We start from the raw sequence: 19,525 nt of genomic DNA on the forward strand, positions 1-19,525 counted from the left end.
ATTAGGCATATTAAATAGCAGCTATAATGAAAGGGATTTTTAGTGGTTCAGATAGGCAGCTAGTACCTTAGTACCCCATTCAGCTTCCAGCCTAGGTATGTATGTCTTCAGGCTGCTAACAAGCATCCTTTGTGGATTACGTGCTGTACTTTGACCTTCCAGAGCTTCTTGTATTTTCTTTAGACTGGAGACCTACGATTCTTCTGTGCTCCCTTAATGTGTGCTCCCCATAAGCAATAAAACTATGCCTTTTGCCTTAACTGTCTGACTTTCTCAGCAACTACATACCTTAGATCGCAGACTTCAGGTTTAGATGTCTTACTGTCTAAAGTACTTTACAATGAATGATCTACTGACTTTCTATCATCGTTAGAAAACACAGCCTCAGAGAGGAGTCTGGCTCAGCCCCTCTCCTTGTCAGCCCGTCAGGTGTCCCAGGCAGCAAGAAAAAGGGTGGAAGTGCATACAACAGCTTCCCAAAGCAGCACTCATTTGACACACTGTCAGTGTCAAATGTACGCTGCACGTGCCCTCAGGAAAGGTTCATCTGGCCCATGATGACAGGCAGCTCTGCGCATGTGGATACAGCCTGGAGGGGCAGAGCCTGAAGTGGAGCTTGACGTGTAGCACCTAACCCTGTGAACCTAGGTCTAGGAAAAGCATGGCTTTATTCATGTGATGCTGAGCCCAAAATATAACATCTTGCTTCCTGACAAAAACACAGGATGGACTTAGATGCTGCTCCCTACGAATACAGGCAAACTGCTTACAGACCTACTGCTGCGATGTTCATTGTAAGTGGTGCCAAAAAATATCAGAGCACCACTTCAGGTAAATACAGCCCCAGTGTTAATAATAATACTATTTGTTTTTATCATCACTCTGTGTATTTCTGCAATATCTTTCACTGCATCTGGCCTGTATCAACTGTATGGTAATTGAGTCTTGTCAGTAAAATTATGTAAAATTAATTTTGACACCCTTTCTCTGAAGTGTCTGTTCTGTTCTTCTGTGTCCCCAGAATGAAATGTTTTGATACTAGTGATTTTCTTCAATGAAAACAGCTCCCAAAGCTCTTGTTGCTACCTCTCTATATGCAGTACTGCTGAGTGTGTCATAAACTGGCTCCACCTCATCATCTGATTTCTACTTAACAAGTCCTTTTGTGTCCCCCCCAACTTTTTTTTTTTTTTTTTTTTTTTAAATCCTTTTGTATGTCTTGCCACTATTAAGGCCAGTTCTTGTTCACTTGAGTAAAAATTCTACTGATACTAATTTTCTGGTGTTCAAACCATGTGTCGCACACTACTACAAAAAGCATCAGGTGTACTCTTTGCCCATTGGGGAAAGATTGATATCACATGTACTGAAGACATGACCAGAACACATCCCATATTTTGTTGCTTTACTTTTTCTTGATTGCTGAGAGCTGAATCGTTGCAATTAGATCATATTCATGAATGTGTCATGCCTCACTATTTCATTGTGCCAGAGATTCATTAAAGATCTGCTCAATACTCCCTTCCTAATTTATATTTCTTCTCTGAGTTGCTTTGATTTGAGAAATCTCTTTTGCAAAAGGAAAGCCATCCATTGTTTGGACTCCAAACGGAAATGTAGGTGTTTAATTGGTGGATGTGGTTTTCATTATACTCTCTATCTCCACCACAAAACTCTCTTCATAAATTGTGACAAGTCTGTTGGCAGCCTGCTGCATCAGTCTGGAGGTAGCTGACTTGATAAGCATGTCGCCCAGCTGAAGAAAAACATGAATTCCTTCCAACTTTGCTCGGAATTGCTAATTAGCTTAAAGGCAGTGTCCTGCATTGGCACAGAAAACCACAGAGAGAAAGTCTCAGGGAGACTTGCAACTATAACTTGGTAGGGTCTCATAATATCTTAAAGGCTTTCTGGTTTATTGAAATCATGCTAACGTCTTTCCTCTGAATGTACTCCTTATTTACACACAAGTGCAGTGATTTACAATCCAGCACAGTCCCCAGCTACATTTCTATGCAGCCCATATCATGATGGCAAAGAAGGCTCATTTGCCAGAGAAAGCAAAAAGGGAAATATTCTCATTTTTATAAAATCAGTCATCCTGTGTTACAGGTCTGAGGTCCTTTACCCCTCAAATGAATGCAGAGGTGGGGGTGAAGGAAGCACTGATCTGGTCAGTTGCAGTTCTGCTGCTGCCTTTTCTTAATGGAGCTTGTTCCTCCTCCCATTCAGATTAAAAAGGGAAAAAGAAAAAGAAAGAAAAAAAAAAAGAAAAGAAAAAAGAAAAAAGGAAAAACTCCCATCAATAGAAGAAGCATCTCCAACAGGCAATCTGCACGTGGCCACACTGTTTTCCATCACATGGAGATAATTTCTACCAGGCCAGTTGACCTCTAGGGCCCATTTTAGTATCTCTACTGTGGCCTGATGTTCACCGCTTTTGAACATCTTCAGGCATGGGAGGGGAGCACACAATCACAGTGTGGGACTACCATGCTCTGATCCCTCTCCACCTGAGACACCCTGACCTCCACCACCCTCTGGAACATCCTTGTACATTCACAGCTTTTAAGCTACAGCTCTCCTATGAAATTAACGTTTTGATGCTAACTGAATGGATGCCCATACTCTGAGGTGATAAGGGCATTCACCTGAAACATACAAAACTTTTGTGCAAAGAAATCAAATGGCGAATAGATTTGAGCTTGTGAGGATTTGAGATATATTTGTCACAAATGCCTAAGCTATCAGGAAGAGCACCTTTGTAGGTGTGGAGTTGTTTTTTCTCAGGGTGATATCCTGGCTTGAATGGGTATGGGCACACTAAAAAATGATGCTCATGGTTTTAGTCTCCCAGATGTGCCGCCCCTCCGGGACATGCCCTGGAAATTCTGACATGAAAAGCAGAAGTCAGCAGTTTCGCCAGGACTCCCAGGCAAGCCAGTCACAGCAGAAGCCTGACATCCAGAAGACCTGGAAAGTGGCCAGTTTGTGCACAGCATGTCCATCCTGTGTGCCTGCATTCAGGTGCATCAGATTTATTATGCATGTGCAGATCACCTGATTTATTGCCATGGTTTATTACCAGGTGCAGCAAGGCCAGCATGTTTAGAGCATGTTGGATTTACTGCACATACACGGGACATCTGTGAGCATGCACAATCACCTTTCCTCCTGAGATGTACGAGGAGGAAATACAGCAACCGTACTCAAACTTCTGGATTCACTTTGGTTCTGCACTTCTCTGCATGCAGACAAAGACTTCTGGGGTAACATAAACACAGCTTCTTTAGCATACTCCTAAAGTGTACTGTGAGAAAACTTGTTTGTACTTTCAATCCTCAAGAGGGAACTGTGAGCACATTAAGGGCGAACTAGCAGCATTTCAATAGTGCTAGTCTGTTCCTGTACCACGGAGCAGATACATTAGCACCTAATGAGTTACGATGACTTGAGCTTTAACAGACGACTTTTCTTTCACCAACCAAATTACCGTATAAGCACCACTGAAATTTTATTAGCTGGTTTTTGCATTTGAATATGAGTAAAGGAAATGAAAACACTTGTATTACGTATTTGCTCAAAAAACAGAATTCCATTTTCTTTTAGGCAGAAAAGAAAGTGGGAGAGGTGTGTTTCCAATTCATTTCTGGAAGTGGGAATTAGGGTGCATTTGACTGGTATCCAGGTGTGGGCTCCAAGACACTCTCTGATCTGAAGCAGCAATACTGCAGCCGCACTCCACGGTAATACCACAATAGGTATGTTTAATTAGTTCCCACTGGGGCCACACATATTCTGATGATGTGCTGGAGTGCCCTGAAGAATACCCAATAGTTATCACCATTTCAGTAAGCTCAGCCCTGAGGAGTTTCTTCTCTTCCAGCTCATTTTCCAAGAGCTCCCAGCAAGAGAGGTTACCTGCATCTCTGCATACAGCCTCAGGGAACTCTCTCACAACCCCGTGACTATCCTTCCCTTCCAGTACCATCCCTCCTTATCCTACCTGGAGGATTAATTCACCCATCCAGGGGCTTTCTGCCTGCAGAACAACGCCTCATGCCTCCACCACACAAACGCCTGGCTTTGCTGCTGCTCCTGCAGCTGAACATGTTACCTCCGACAGCACTCCACAGCAGTTGTCCTGGGTTGTTCTGCAGGTTGCAGCATCATGTACACGGAGGCAGCATTTCTTTGTGGCAGCTGGTAGAGGAAGGGATTGCTCAAACGCACTCATTGCCTTTGGCCTTGCATGACCTCAGGCTCCAACCCTGCCACGGATAACACCACAGCACTGAGATACGCTACCCAACAAGGGAGAGTCCTGCACAACCCATGGCAGGGGGTTGGAACCAGATGGTCTTTGAGATCCCTCCCAACCCAAACCATTCTGTGATTCTTTAGTTTTCACACCCTAAACTGCAATGCATTACTGACATGTTTAGCATACTCTTCTACTGAGAGCTCTGTTAAGAGCATTTTTCTGCTGCTACACATATATCAGCTTGCACAATTGGACTTCACAGGAGAGGACCAGCTCCAGCTGGAATGCCGCAGCAAGCAGCCTTTCCTAGGCAGGATGTTTTGACTATGACCCCTTTTTCTTTACAGCTCTTCCCTGGCTCCCTCTTGTCCTCATCACCCAAGGCTCTGTGTGGGCTATCCCCATCATTATGAAAAGTTACTACCAAAAAAAGCTGTCTTTAATCTTCAATTGGTCCAGTAGGGCAATTCACCCTCCGAGTTTTCAACTTGCACCTTCAGGGTATCCTTGTGCTGTCACTCATGCTTGGGAGGAGCCCTCATAAACACGCACAAAATCACTTCATTGTTCTTTTTGAAGTTCTGGTAAGAAAGTTCTGGCTTTTTTCCCCATCATGCCCACGCTCAAACATCTGGCAGCACTGCCAGGCTGGTAGCTTGCTGTGCCCACTGTTTATTAGGGTGATTATAATTCTCTCCATCTTTCCTTCACGATCAGTTTTGCCTATATCCATTATGGTCTTTTGTCTTCCATTTTGTCTGCCAAAATTTTGTCCCACAACCAACTTTGTTCTGTGCCTGTACAGCACCTAGTGCAGCAAATATGTGTCCATAACCAAAGATGCAAAGTCCAATGATGCAATAACAAGGACAGCAACAGGCAGAAGTAAGGCATAAATTATCATGGGTAAATGCAGAGCACCTACCATTCTAGTTCATGAATGAAATACTAGTCATGATGGGAAGATGAGCAGTTTCATTTAGGGTAAAGATTTAAGCTGTTATCTCTTTTGGAAACCTTCAAAGTGGTTTAACTCATATCATCCATGCTCCAGAATAAACCACCTTTTATTATTTGGCTATTTTCCTTCCTCTTTTTAACACATATGATAATTTATACTTTTTTTTTTTTTTTTAACTATAGGTTACTTTGCTGCGTGTGAGTGTGTCAGACAACTCATTTTTCTAGTTACTTTGACAAACCTGACATCTTGCAGCTGTTACACATCTTGTTTCAATTACATTTCCAGATAAAAAGAATTCTTAAAGCCCTAAGGCTACAGATGGCTTCCTGGTGAGGGGTTAACTCCAGCTTTGGATTAAAGCCATTTTGGGGGTCACTCTTCTCAGGCTGCTCTCTTCAGTCTCCTCTTATGCCCTCCCCTGGTCCCCATTCTCATCTGGCTGTCTCCCTTATTCTAACCTCTGTTCCTCTCTGGTCATCAGGAAGAGAAGGTCTGGAGCACCAGCATCCTTCCCTGCCTCCTTCCCACCCCGAGGTGCCTGGAGGAAAGCAGGGTATCTGCCTCTCGAACCTTATCTCCGCACATCATACAGGTGGCTTACGGCAGGGCACAGCTGAAAGAGCACAAATCAGTGGAGTGACAACTCAGACCACCACTAATCCCTAATAAATTCTGTGCTGCCCCACAGACTTGGGAAGCTCTTGACAACTGGTGATGCTCTCAGCATCTGGCAAACCACTTGTGTCTAATTGGGTACCCTGAGATATTTACACTGTGCTTAATGGTTACAGAAGAGATTGATCACCCTATTCTTGGTATCTATCCAAAAAGGGTATATAAAATCCTTTGATCTTGCTAAGGCAGCAAAACATGTCTAACCATCAGTTATGTAAAGGTGGTTGTTATTAATTTGAATACTGCACAGAGAGGAAAGAACAGAAGTACCATATAATGAGATATATTAAGACTACAAAAGAATTAAGTGAAGCCGTTATGTTATGAATCATGATTTTATTGTTTAGCAGTCAACTCTTGATGTAATTCAGATAATAATGAATGGGCTAATTCCTTCCACCTTTATTCAGGCAAAACTTCCATTGACTTCAAAGAGAAAGTTGTCCAAGTCAGGACTACAGACTGCTGCATCTATCCCATTATTTGTAAATGCTTTTTGGAATATAAAACATTTCTTTATAATGGGCTATCACCAATAACAGTAACATTTACATAATAGAAACCTCTTACATAAGTGTCTTTTGTGTTCAGAAAAGACATTTTATTCCTATTGCAAACTGCCATATTAAAAGTTCCTCTGCAAACCCTAACATTTATTAACATATGGGAACATACAGAACTTCTCAGTGTATCATTTTGATCAGCTTTCCTTCTGCTCAATATTTTTTAGTTCATTTTACCATATTTTTTTTCCTCAGGAGAACATGTTATTTATTGATTATTAGCAAAGATATGTTTTATCATTGCAAATATTTCTCATTTTTATAGAAAACAATGTGCCAAAATGGGAAAATGTGCTGAGCCTTGTTACATTTTAACAGATGCCAGAAGTATTTGAGGAAATGAATGAACAAACATTCCTGCATCACTGTTTCTCTCCCTCTATAGTTCTATTCATAAGTTAATGCCCTATATAAGATGTAAAAATGGTACTTTTAAGCAATTCTTAAAATAATGGCTAAAAACTTGATAAATGTACTTCAGACTAATACCTTGTTTTGATCAGGGCAGGACTTTTCAGGTTTTTGAAAAGAACAGATTATTTTCTCTGATTATAAAGTATGTGCTTCCATCTGGAACTTATTTTGATATTGTGAATCTTAGTGCCTCAGAAAAGCACACAGAACAATGGATGGGCACTACTTGATTGTTTTAAATTGAAATTAATTAATTATGAAACAGCTGCAATAGTCTAAATTACTTATTTCCCCTTTCAGTGAAAATGAATTTACAGGCATTTGCAAAGCATACAAAAATAAAGACAGAGACAAGAAAGTCTGTAAGAAGGGAAGTCATGTAGAATTGTCTATGATCTGTGTTTCAAGAAAGTAAATAATTAATAGCTCCAAGGAAGCATATTAGAGATTGTTCTTTCTATTACACAGTCACACTGAGTGGTAAAATAATGCTTTAAATCTCAACAACAAATATAGTACAGGACTCAGTATAGTTTACCTTTCCAGATAATCATTTTTTCAGCTGAAAACAGCAATTTTTTCACATTACAACCAGACTGTGAGTTGAAAGAAGCTCTTCAGTCATTTAGTCAAGACAGATGAGCAATGAGTGTTAGAAAAGCTACCAAGGCATCAAAAGATCTACAGTCAAGGCCATTAAAGACTAGCTAATCTGCTCTAGTTCTAATTCTCCTCTAATGGGTTTCCTTAAATGTGCTTTACATCAGCTGTAATTAGTTCAAGATATTGCTACTTATATACTTCTAAGAACAACAAAAAAAGCTTGCATTTCTACCACGTAGTATGTAATCATGTTCACGCAGCCATGCGCCCAGACTGGTAGGTTCTTGTGCAATGCAAAGCCTTGAAGAGTGTTGTAAAAGACACCTTGCCTGGATCTACAAAAGCCCGTGCAGGTCTGAAAGGAACTGCATTTATCTATAATTTCCTTTCATGGGGTTATCTCTATGCCACTTTACCTCAGATGTTGCAGAATCAACTGTGCTAAATGGGTAGGAATACATTAATGTACATATATTGGAAACATGTACATTTTTCCTACAAATGTTGTGGTTTCAGAACAGATTTTCATAATCAGGGGCAGTGACAAAAAAAAAAAAAAAAAAAAAATCCAAACCCTAAAACCCTGAAACCTTGTCACTTTTAAGACAGAATATGACCAGTTTCTAAAGGGATTCACTCCTTCTTAATAAAGGGTTCTTTGATCTGAGACAGCAGCACTCAGATTCAATGACCAAGAAAAAATGTAGGCTCCTGTGGTCCTTTTGGACTGATCTACTCAGTGAAAAGGGGTAGGGATCCATAAGCTAGCTGCAAAACACATTGGTATATCCAAATACACAAGGCAACATGTTGATGCTAATTCAGATCAGTTGGGATCATGGTGGTTTTCTTGCAGGGAGCCTAAATAAATGGACTAACACACAATCACCTTTTGTACTAAGAAATTCCTGACAGCCTTCAAGTCTAACCACAAACAAAGCACATTGTAACATTAATTTACTCTTTAAACTGGTGACATTTAGTTAACTCAAGGTCATCATCCTCCAGAAAATGCTATACTCTCCTTGCCAAACAAAAATGAAGAAAAGCACACTTAGCTTTTATTGTTACTTTGTCCTTTAAAAACAGTTGATGACATGACAGGTTCCCTCGCTGACTGCTTCAGAAACAAAAAAATGTAAAACTGTTCCTTCTATTGGAAGAATACCAATATAATTCTCTTCTCCAAAGTATCTCTGACAGCAGAATTCATTCATTTTTTTCTGGACTGAGGTTCAACTGTCTACTGCACTTGCTGTTCTAAGACAAAAGACCAAAAAAAAATTCAAATTATGTCACGCCTTCCTGTAATCTAAAGATCTGAACCCTTGTGGTCAATCAGAAGTGGTCAATGGCATAGACAAAAATCAGCCTTCTCTTTGTGCATTGCTATGAGGTATGCACTGTCTGGCAATGACTGAGCAGAATTTAAATCCTCATTGAAAAGGTTTAGGATATCTGCCTATGCTCATGCATCAGTACAGGCTCCCCAAAACCTTTACAGTGATCAAAGCAAGGAAGACAAGGATAGAAACTGGGAGATGAATGGTAGGAGACAGTGCTGTCGAGATGACTTCTAAGTCCGAATCCTGGAAATGCATACTTCACCAATGTTTTTCCTTCCTCATCTCTCTGTCTGTCATATCTGCATTTTTCATACCACCATAAGGTCATCGTTCCCTGGCAGCTAGACTGTACCATCATAGCAATGCATGGAGTAAGAAGGCCACCAATTCCTCCCCAGTGGATTTCGAGAGTGATACATGCAATAAGAATTGATCACAGCTCAAAGCAATCAAAACATATGCAGTGTAAGAAGATACTGCCCTTCACCCTCTATTTGTCCAGTCCTGCCATTCAGTCAAACTAGGCTGAGCCACAAAGGGCTCTTTCTTTGGGCCGAAACATGTGAAAACAACCACACGGAAAGACTGGATTACATTAAGAAGTTGTGTGTCTTTGTCCGATACAACCCTCTTGTTTTTAGTTTTAAATACTTACAGTTGTGGATCATCGTTATTGAGAAACAAAGCACGACAACAAAAAGCTTCTTAGTGGAGATTTCTGGTCCCTCCTGCATAATTGTAAATGTTTCCTGTCTGCTGAGACCACCACTGCTGCATTGAAACTAATTTATTTTTTAAAAAATACATAAAGTGTCTCTGAGGATAGGTTTAAATTGCATTCCTACTGTCACATTTCCCAGGATGCATCCGTACCCAGGTCCTTGGTACATGCATGCAGGTTAAAATCTTCCTAACAAAATAAAATGCAGTCAACTTAAGTCACTAACTGTTTGTTTAAGATATTGGTAAAGCTGAGATATCAAGCTGTAGGGGAGGAACTTAAATATCTGTCTCATGTATTTTTACCTCTGGAAAGACATAGAAAATGTTTAGCACAGAATGTTAGTAATTGCCATCGTGTTCATGTAACTGCTGTTACAGATCATTCACTCTTTCTCCTAAACAAGAATTCATTGCTACCCACAAATTATTCAGAGATTATATAGATTATTACCCAAGTATTCAACTACAAGTGTCCATTTTTGCTCTCTTGAGGCCTTAGGCAGCCACAGCAAGCGTAATCAGTGTCCTAACATTGATTTTAACAGACAGAAGATCAGTTAGTAGCCCCGGTGGTGATGTTGCAAACATTGTTTTCCATATACGGCTGATTCGCTCACTTTTTTCAAACATTTAATGGAACAGTGCTTTCCAGCCACCCCAAGATATTTGCAGAGAGTGTCCAGTTTCTGAATAAACATGCAACTTTCCACTAGAACACAGTGGAAAGTTTCAAAAGCCAACACAAAATGTCGTCTAGATGGTCAGATAAACCACCTCCAACACACAGCAAACTGGAAGTTGACCTCTTTGTCTTTTTGGGTTGGATTCGCAGCTGGGCCACCTCCATAGGACAGTGCCAGGGTGGCTGGGGCAGCAAGGCTCATGGTGGGTTTGGCCAGCGTGGGGACCTGTGGGTTTTCAGGGAGATGTCACCTAGGGAATCCAGCCCTGGGCAGTGGCTCTGAAACAGCAATTCCCATAAACCAGCAGGGCAGAGTTTTCAAAAAGCTAGTTTTGTTCAAAATCCAGGAAGCTTGCAGCTTTCCCTTTTCCTACTTTCAGATTTTCACAAAAAGGACCCTTCTGGTTTTCAGCTGGAATTAGCCTTACAGCTAAACAGCCCATACACAAAGAAATTGTCTTTGGGTTTCATAGAAAATGCTATATTTTCAAAATCTCATTCTGTGAGGATGTCACTTCAGAGTTACAATTTGTCGACTGTTAGATGGGACACACATCTCACACAGAATTTAACCTCCCTGTTTTCTAGCTGTATGTAATATTATTTTTTCTTCATTTCTATTGATTTTATTTTATTACTCCTATTGTTTAGAAAGTTATAACCAGACTTCTAGGTATCTCTGAACACATGCTGTGAATTAATTGCTGGAATTCTTTTTATCCATGTTTTGTTGTCTCCTAGTCATAAATATGATGCAAGTGGATTAATTTGTTATATGAGGTTAAAAACCTTGCAATTAAGCTGTTGTTTTTCTAATGACTGTACTGTGAAGTTGAGTATGATGTTGTTCCTAATACATGGATGACAAGAAAGATGTGCCCATAGCCTATATTCTGTGTCTATTTTTTCCTTAATAGCCCATATATCTCTTCCACTAGTTTTAAAAAACCTGGTGTTTTCCTCAGAATATTCACACAGAATGTGAAATGCCACATGCACTTCATGCCTCCTCTTGAATCCCCTCCACTCCAATAACCTAGGGAGGTTTCTGCCTTGGCTTCTCATGGAAAACACACCCAGAGCAACACAAATCTGCAAGTCCAAGTGTCGGCAGGAAAGCTCAAGGAGCTGTTATCCTCCTGCCTCAAACAGTTGTGCCTAGGCACTCAAACACTTCTCGGTGGAGAGATACAAAAACACATTTCCTGTCTAACTGATGTATCAAAATTTCATTTATCAGACAAAAACAAAATATAGGGATAAATATACATATACATATGTTCTAAGAAAGGTGACTGAGCATACTGCAAATCAGAGATGATGGGCCAGATACTTATCTGATATAAAATAGCAAAGGCGACTTGGTGGAGCTCTGTAGACTTAAAACAGATGAAGATGTGGTACATCACATCCAAAAAACGAGCACTCACATGGCCCTACAGATGTATTCTTAAAATAGTATTATTCAGCTGATACTTATAAAGTATTATGGCCATGAAAAAGCTCACTTCTTATGATTTATACTTATTATGTTTAGCACATACAATTTGTTCAGTGCTGCAAGGAAAAAAAAAAAAAAAAACTTGAACAATGGAAGCAATTCCTGACCCAAAGGACTTACAGCCTAAAAAACAGGCATTGGGAAGAAAGAACATGCTGTGAAATCGAAGGAAGGGAACAGTCTATAGTTATTACTCTTGTTATTGTTTGCTCACAACTTATAATCATCACAGAGAGAGCAAATTTTTAGCTGGGTTCTCAGTGAGGGGAAGGTGGTAACCATGAGTTGACACTGGGAGGAAGACAGAAGGGAAAACACCACAGCGACAGAAATGAGACAAATAGGATTTCAAGTGTCACCGAAGCTAGATAGAGGCCAAGAGCTAAAAGAAAAGAAATAAGGGACAAAGTCCAAGACATAGGCTGGAATAGAGCTGTAAAGGAGATGGGAGATAAAAGGAGGTACTTAATTATTTTTATTTTTTTTTTGTGAGAGGGACAAAATTGCTGTGTATTGTCTGTATAAGGTTAGGCCAGCCCAGCATCTTACCCTACAGAGAGAATGGCTTGAGTGACTCCCACCTCCACCCCAAAAACAGCTACTTGCTATTATCTGAAAATAAACATCTAGATATTCTACTTTGACTGAAGAAGCATTTGTAGAATTAGCTTTCTAAAATCATCCCCAGTAAACACTGTGCTACCTGGAAAAAAAAAAAAAAAAAGGAAAAAAATCTTGACTTACACAAATATAAAATGTAGTGACTAAAAGCTAGACAACCTGGGATCAAGAAGTTACAAAAGGTTCATTTATAAGACTGCTGGATGTCTAGCCGTTTTTTGTTAATAGCAACTTCCAAACAAAACTTTCATTGACTTCAAATGGAGCAGGAACAGACCCAAAGATAGCAAATGAACTAGTAATTCAATACAAGGTCTGTAAAACACACTGGGCCACCTTACACCGTGGCATTTGATATTGATCTCAGCTTGGAAGCTACACAACTATACATTTTTACATGACTACCCAACCTCTACAAAACTGATGCTATCTCAAAATATCCAGAAGTATCAGATGAGTACCAAATAAACTGTTTATATACTTGGCTTCTTTCACCTAAACAAACACTGTTTTGTTTGTGGCTAACAAACGTATCAAAAATTGTCTCAAAATTATTTTCTTGTTTGACACAACACTGTAAGTAATTTAGTAAATCTGCAAATTGGTTTTAATGAATGCGAAAAACTTTAACCTATGCATTTATCTTTCATGGGCACGTGAGAAGACCCTTCACTAAATGGTCTTCCCTCAAGCTAGTTCTGCGCCTAAACCTAGGTGCACAGTTAAGGAGCTGGCTGAATTTCGATTGGGATTTGTTAAATAAGGCAAATAACAACATGAATGCCTGTAATGCAGAACTAGTCCTGGCACTCCAATTAAGTCCTTTGGTCTGCTCATTTGCTTCTTTCTGTCATGTATAATATGCTTTCTGCTGTACAAAAGGAATGTATAACACCACTAATGGAGATTTTCCATCTCTTTTCTCTGGCGTAAACAAATACTAGGTGATAAGGCACTGGAGAATCCACCTCCTTAAGTCTGGACAAATCAAACTACACACACTGGAGTCAAATAAAAACATGCAGAAAGAAAAACAGGAGTTGGGGCTGTGCTTCAAAGTCATTAGCGCCATGTGTTTGGGGCAAACTTGTTAGTCAGCAGTTATGAAGCCCTCAGTGAAGTTGGGCTGATCATCCCTAAACGTTCCAGAAAAAAAGCTTACCAAATGAGCATGAGTTTTGTTTACACCACAGATTTTTATGTTCTGTTAAATTTTCTATTTGAGTTTGTACTCAGCTTTCACTATTTGAATTATAGTAGTTTTCTGGGAAGCAGAAGTGTTGTTGGCATCAACACAACCTGGAAAAAGTACTCTTTAGTAGAAAAGGACTTAAATATTCTCCCATTTCACTTTACTAGTTCAATACTATGTTATAGCCACAACACAATACATTACTACATTTTTGATGCTACAGCAGAGTAAAAGAAATAACAACACATATTAATTGGAGAGCAAATTCATTACCAGTATAAAAGTAACAATCAATGAGAATTGATTAGCATGCTACTGTTCATCTGGAAATCCCTTTCCATACTCTTTTGATTTTCCAAGAACATACCAAATAAAGAAAAGAAGCACTTTAGAACAGCACGTTAATATTTAATTACTGCACTCTTAAGGAAAACATTTGCCAAATATTGCCAAAAGTGGATTTTCAGTCATAAGTTAAGTGCGCAAAATGTCGTTATTACCAACATTCAAAAGAATAAAGGACAACGTTCATTCTTGCTGCCGAGAAAATTAAGTCTCTTAAGTGTTGCTCTTTGCCATGAAGTACTCGCTTGTTATCTGTGTGGTATATTTTATTTTCCTTTTTGGTAACAATCGCTCTCATTTGAAGGCACCCTGCCTGCAGTCAGAGACCAGCCCAGCATCCTTTGCACAGATGCTGCAGCACCTAGGTACCTTTACTACCACCTTTGTAAGTTTGCATTGCGTTGTGTTGTGTGTTTTCTTATTATTATTTTCTTTTAAATACCAATTGTAAAATTTTCAAAACAATGATTTGGAAGCATTTGCCAAAGCAAGTGCCTCAGGACAGGCCTCCAGCCCATGATCTTGGATACTACAAGTCAAGGCCATTGAGCAAACCATGGGGGGCCCCAAAACAATGCTGACATGAACCCCCTATAAGCCCCTGCTCCACGGAGGAGCTCTGGTTGAAGCATCCGACCTCCTTGCTCTGGACATGGGGATTGAAGCCGTGCACAGGGGTGAGAGCTTGGCAAGGAACGCAGGCCTGCTACTACACGCTGGCTTTTAATGTGCTCTTTGAAGCCCTTCTCTTGAACCTATCTTCTAAACAGCAACAGCAGAGGAAAAAAAAATCTATGAAACCACAAGATCACTTTTAACACCAATAGAGACATTTTTAAGCATGTAATTTAGCTGGCGAGTGGTTGATGTCTCTTTGGACTTGTACCTCATTTTTATGCTTACGGTGGTCATTTCAAAGTGGCTCCACAATAGTCAGAAGGTGTACTATAAAGGTTATGAAAAGCAGCAATTGCTAGACACAGTCAAAAGCCCCGGCTTTCCAGAGTTACATTGTTAGCTTTTCAAATTCAATATTTACTTCAACAGCTAGGTTACAGAACAGACTAATGAACATCACACGTTTGCCGAGAAAAAAAGCAAATTGCTCCAAAGTTTGCCTTCATTCACTGAGAAAGGGAAAAGCATTTGAATGCATGAAAGTATTATTTCCCCTATTCTTGTTTAATAGAAAAAAAAAAAAAAAAAGAGAGAGAGAGAGGAATTGAATTGTAAAACTGTGTGTATGGACTGAAGACTTAAAACCAGACCAGAGATAAATGCTATAGTTTGGGTAGAAGCCGAATATTGGTATTTATAATTGAAACAAGGACATAACCTTAACTTGTGTCATGGGCAGAAACACTGTAATTAAAAACTTTTATGGGGTAGTAACTAATTTTGCATTATACTTGCTCTTTAAAGTTCCCCCAGCAGTATAAAAGTTTTATGGGGCTGGATGCTCTCAACGTAGGCGTTTTCGAGGCGCTGCCATCGCGCAGCACGAGCTGTCCCCATCCTCCCGAGGTCTCTTTTGCCAGGAGCAGAGCTCACCCACGGGACCCTCGGGGCTGATTTTGTTACACCTGCCACCGCAGGGATAAGCGGGCGCTGCACCCTACAGACGGGCGACGCGGATCCCACAACACGTTGAAATTGAGAGATACAGGGACAGGGACGCGTGCCGCTGAGCTCGGGCGAAACTCATCTCCTCTCCCCAAAGTAGGCAGCCAGCAGGCTGCATGCGAGCTGCAGTCGCCTCCTCCCCGGCCCCAACCGTGCCCCAAAAGCAGCCCCGTCCCGACGGGGCGAGCCGTGCCGAGCCTCCCGCAGCAAACTCCGGGACTTGGCAGCGGCAGCGCCTCGGGGAGGTGATGCGGGAGGGTGGGGGGGGGTGACGGGGTTTGTGGGGTTGGGGAGGGGAAGGTGAGGGGTGGAGGGGGAGGGCAGCGCTTCCCACCTCGAGCCGCTAATGCCATTTCTCGAAATTGGCTCCCCTCCTCCCCGGCAGCCCCGCACCCGCCGCCGGGGCGGGCAGAGCCGTGGGGGGGCGCAGGGGGAGGTCAAGGGCATGGGGAGGGGGGGTTGGGGGGGGGAGAGGGGCAGGAGGAAAAGGAGGGGACGTGAAGGCAGCGGGAGGGGGCGAAAGGGGAGTGCGGGGGGAACGGGGCTGAGCTCCGGGAGCGCGGCCCCCGGGGTGCCCGTGGCGGGGGAGCACCGGGAATTAGCGGGAGGGGGGTGCAGGGGCCCCCGCAGCCCAGCACCGGGTTCACCTCCCGGACACTCCCCCCGGCAGCCAGGGGAGGGGGCGTCTGCCCGCTGCCCCCCTCGGGGGAACAAGTGGCGGGGGGGGGGGGGGACCTCCCGGGGTGCTGCACCCCCTAGGGCAGAGGCACCGCACCCCCTCACCGCACCCCCCCAATTCCTGCCCCCTCCCAGCGCATCGCACCCCTCCCGCTACGCGCCCGCCCTCCCACCCCAAATCATCGCAGCCCCCAATTACCGCACAGCCCCCGCTTGCAGTACCCCCTCCACCCACCGCACCCCCCCACACACACACACCCCTTGGCTCTTAGCTCTCCCCCTTTTCACCCCCTTTTCTCTCCCCCCCCCCACCCCATACCCGCACTCCGCGCTCACCACAGAGAGTCCAGGTCCCACTCCTGGAGCAGAGCTAAGTCGAAGCTGTCCATGGTGAGCGATGTCAGCGCCGCCGCGCTGCGACCACCCGGCGTCCGGGGCGCATCTTCGACCGCACCGCGGGCAGGGGGCGAGGGGCGCGGAGCACCCCGGCGGGGGACACCCCCCTCCTTTGCCCCTTTTCCCCTCCTCGCCACCACCAGAAAACGGAGTGGGGGGGTGATGGGGGTGGGAGGGGGGGAGATTAAAAAATAATTAAAAAAATAAAAATAATAATAAAAAAAAATAAATAAGAAGAAGCCCGCGGCGCACCGCTCGTTTGCAAGCGGCTCGGCTCGGCTCGGCTCCGCTCCCGCCCCGCTCTCCCCCCCCCCACCCCCCCCGAGCCTCCTCCCCTCCCTCCTGCGCGCCGGGAGCGCGGCCGAGGCGGCGCCCGCCCCGCGCAAGCTGCGCCCGCGCAGCACCCGCGCAGCGCCCGCCCGGAGCGGGGGGTGGGGGGGACACGAAGGGGACGCGGGGGGGGAGGGCACAGCCCGCGGCATTTGGGGGAGGGGGGGTAAGGGGGAGCCGGTGGCAACTTGCACCCCAAAATGTTCCGCCGGCAGAAGTTGGGATCGGGGTTGTTTGGGGGATTTGGGGGTGTTATTGTGTTTTTGTTTTTTTAATAAGTCCGCTCTGGTGTCCCCCTCGCGTGATCCTAATCCCATGCGTGATCCCGGCCCCACTCGTGATCCCAGCCCCACTTGTGATCCCAGCCCCATGCGCACCACCAATGCACCCATGGAAATTGGGGTGGCTGTATCGTGGCCATGGGGCAGGCTGTGGGCCTCGTCCCACGGCATTGCCAGCCACAGCCCTAGGTGCCCACGCAGGCCCTTGCTGCCCATGGGGCATTTCAGCCATGATCTGGGGTTGGGTTAACGTGCTTTTTGCATCCTCCTTGGATGTGAGATAAGCTACACCTGTGCAAATCCCACACTGATTCCTCCTTAGACCTGTACAAACCATAACACCCACAGGCTCCATCTACATGAAAGTCTACATCGATCTGCATGGCAGGTTACAGACCTGGGTGCACGCACCTCCTTCAAACACGAGGGATGTCTGGTTAGAAATGGAGGTGCCAGCGGTTGGTGCCTGCCACCCAATGAGAGCAAAAACCCAAAAAACTCCGTCTGTGCGCCCAGCCTGAGCGCAGCACTGCCTGTGGGATCTGGCTGGCTGGTTAGGGCAGGCTGTCCCATCTGTAGCTGCTGCCTCACATCAGGAGAGGGTAATGCATGTTACTTTCCAGAAATTCATGCTTTTTAGCTAAGCAGCGAGCGACAAGCTGCCGGAGAAGTGCCATGTCATCACAGAAGGGAGAAACAATGTGCAAAGCCCGCAGTGGCAGGAGGGGGCTGTTGGTGTGATGGTGCTAGCGCGAATATCCGCGGGGCCATCCTGTTCTGGGAGATCCCTGCTCTCGGAGAGCAAGCCAAGCCAGCTGGAGGCTGAAGGTGGTGCCCTGGCACGCGTGGAGCCCTGCCAGCCCCGTTTCTACAGCCTTCTGGGCCGGTTTTGGGGCTGTGGGGCTCTATGTTATTAATTCCCGAGCTAGCCAGGTTTCATTTCGTGTCGGTCACCCTGCTCCAGCTGCAGGCGCAGCTCGGGCTGCCGTGTAGACACGCTCCAAGGGAAAGGTTTGAAAACCCGTACGTCCATACAGCAGGCTCTCGACAAACCCTCTGAAAATCCCGAGCCACTCCAGAGCTGCTTCTGTGCCTCTGCACAGCCAAGGTGGTGCTGCCTCCTACTGCCAGAAGTCCCCAGACCCTGTGGAAGTGGCACATCTTCAGCCTGAGGGACCCGCGGGAGCTGGCTCCTGCCTGCTCTGCCTGCTCACCTTCCCGGTGGGGTGGAGAAGGATGTGGGCAGGGACAGCATGCTTGAGACACCCCCTGCCTAACCACGTCAAGATGAGGATGAAAAGGCAGAAAAGCAGGCCGCTCAGAGGCCACGCTTGATCCAGCATTAGTAAAGCCACTTGAAAACAGCCTTTTCTGGGACAATGCTCAGTGCGGCTGAAGACAGCCTGAAAACCAGGTAAAAACTCTCAGCACAGACATCACTTACGAGCGAAGGAGTGAGGGCGGCATATTTATGCTGACCTTTTAAAGCCACGGCCCGTGCTGCACCACTCTCCGTGCTTCAAGTGAGATTGTGCAACTGGCATCGCAGCACGGACCCGACTCTCCCACGGAGCCCCAGCTTGCACGGTGATTTGCAGCAGCGCTTAAATCACCCTCCAGGTGGAATTTAGGGCAGGGGAGGCTCGGGCTGTCTCTGCGGCCTAAATCACTGGAGGTAGACCCCCTTTACACCAGCAGCGGAGCTGACCGTAGGCCACTCTGAGAGGTGCGAGGCGTGCTGTGGTGCTAACAGGTGGCAGCGCACAAGCCCAGTGGAAAGTTGGAAGTGAAATTCCGTAGGCTAAATGCATCACCCAAACCAAGATCAATAGAAAAAAAGTAAACAAACAGCGTGAGCAGCACTGAGTGAATTAAATTTCAGGCGGTAATATATAATGATAGCAATATAGGCGGCTTGTTTTATGTTTTTAATATGTTTTAATACATGAGATTTTTTTTTCTTTTACATTTCTTGCATGTATATTGTTATTGCTGTGTTCTTTTCTTTCCCATCAGCCGTGATTCTCAGGCAGAGCAGAGTACATCAAGACTAACTGCATTGAAATGAATATCACTTGAAAATCTCAACTTTAGCAACCAAGTGCTGGCCTTGATGGCATTTTTGAAGCTCCTTGTATATGATCCCACACCAGCAGGTTACCCTTCCAGCCCTGAATTTTCCTTTTCCATGATGTGTCCCATATATGACAAAGCATAGCATGATCCTAACCGTGATGTGCAATAAATGAGCACAGATCTGGAAGGATCTCGGGCCTCTGACTGAAGGAACACATTTTATGCTGCCTGTTGCAACCCGTGGCTTT

At 44.2% G+C, this 19,525-nt stretch overlaps 1 protein-coding gene across 5 annotated transcripts in view; it reads right to left on the reverse strand.

Annotated features, from left to right (window-relative positions):
* AFF3 (ALF transcription elongation factor 3) overlaps window positions 1-18,859 on the reverse strand; it is a 337,507-nt gene extending 318,648 nt beyond the window's left edge. For 4 of the 5 annotated variants that reach the window (XM_072030956.1, XM_072030955.1, XM_072030948.1 and 1 more), the window contains exon 1: window positions 16,531-18,857. In XM_072030956.1, the coding sequence (XP_071887057.1) occupies window positions 16,531-17,417 (887 nt within the window). In that variant the 5' untranslated portion in view covers window positions 17,418-18,857. Of the gene's footprint in view, window positions 1-16,530 lie in introns of all 5 variants that reach the window. The other variant, XR_011805753.1, reaches the window with a different exon arrangement.
* Between the last annotated feature and the right edge of the window lie 666 nt (window positions 18,860-19,525).

The sequence above is a fragment of the Anas platyrhynchos genome, chromosome 1 (assembly GCF_047663525.1).
Source record: "Anas platyrhynchos isolate ZD024472 breed Pekin duck chromosome 1, IASCAAS_PekinDuck_T2T, whole genome shotgun sequence".
Lineage (NCBI taxonomy): Eukaryota > Metazoa > Chordata > Aves > Anseriformes > Anatidae > Anas > Anas platyrhynchos.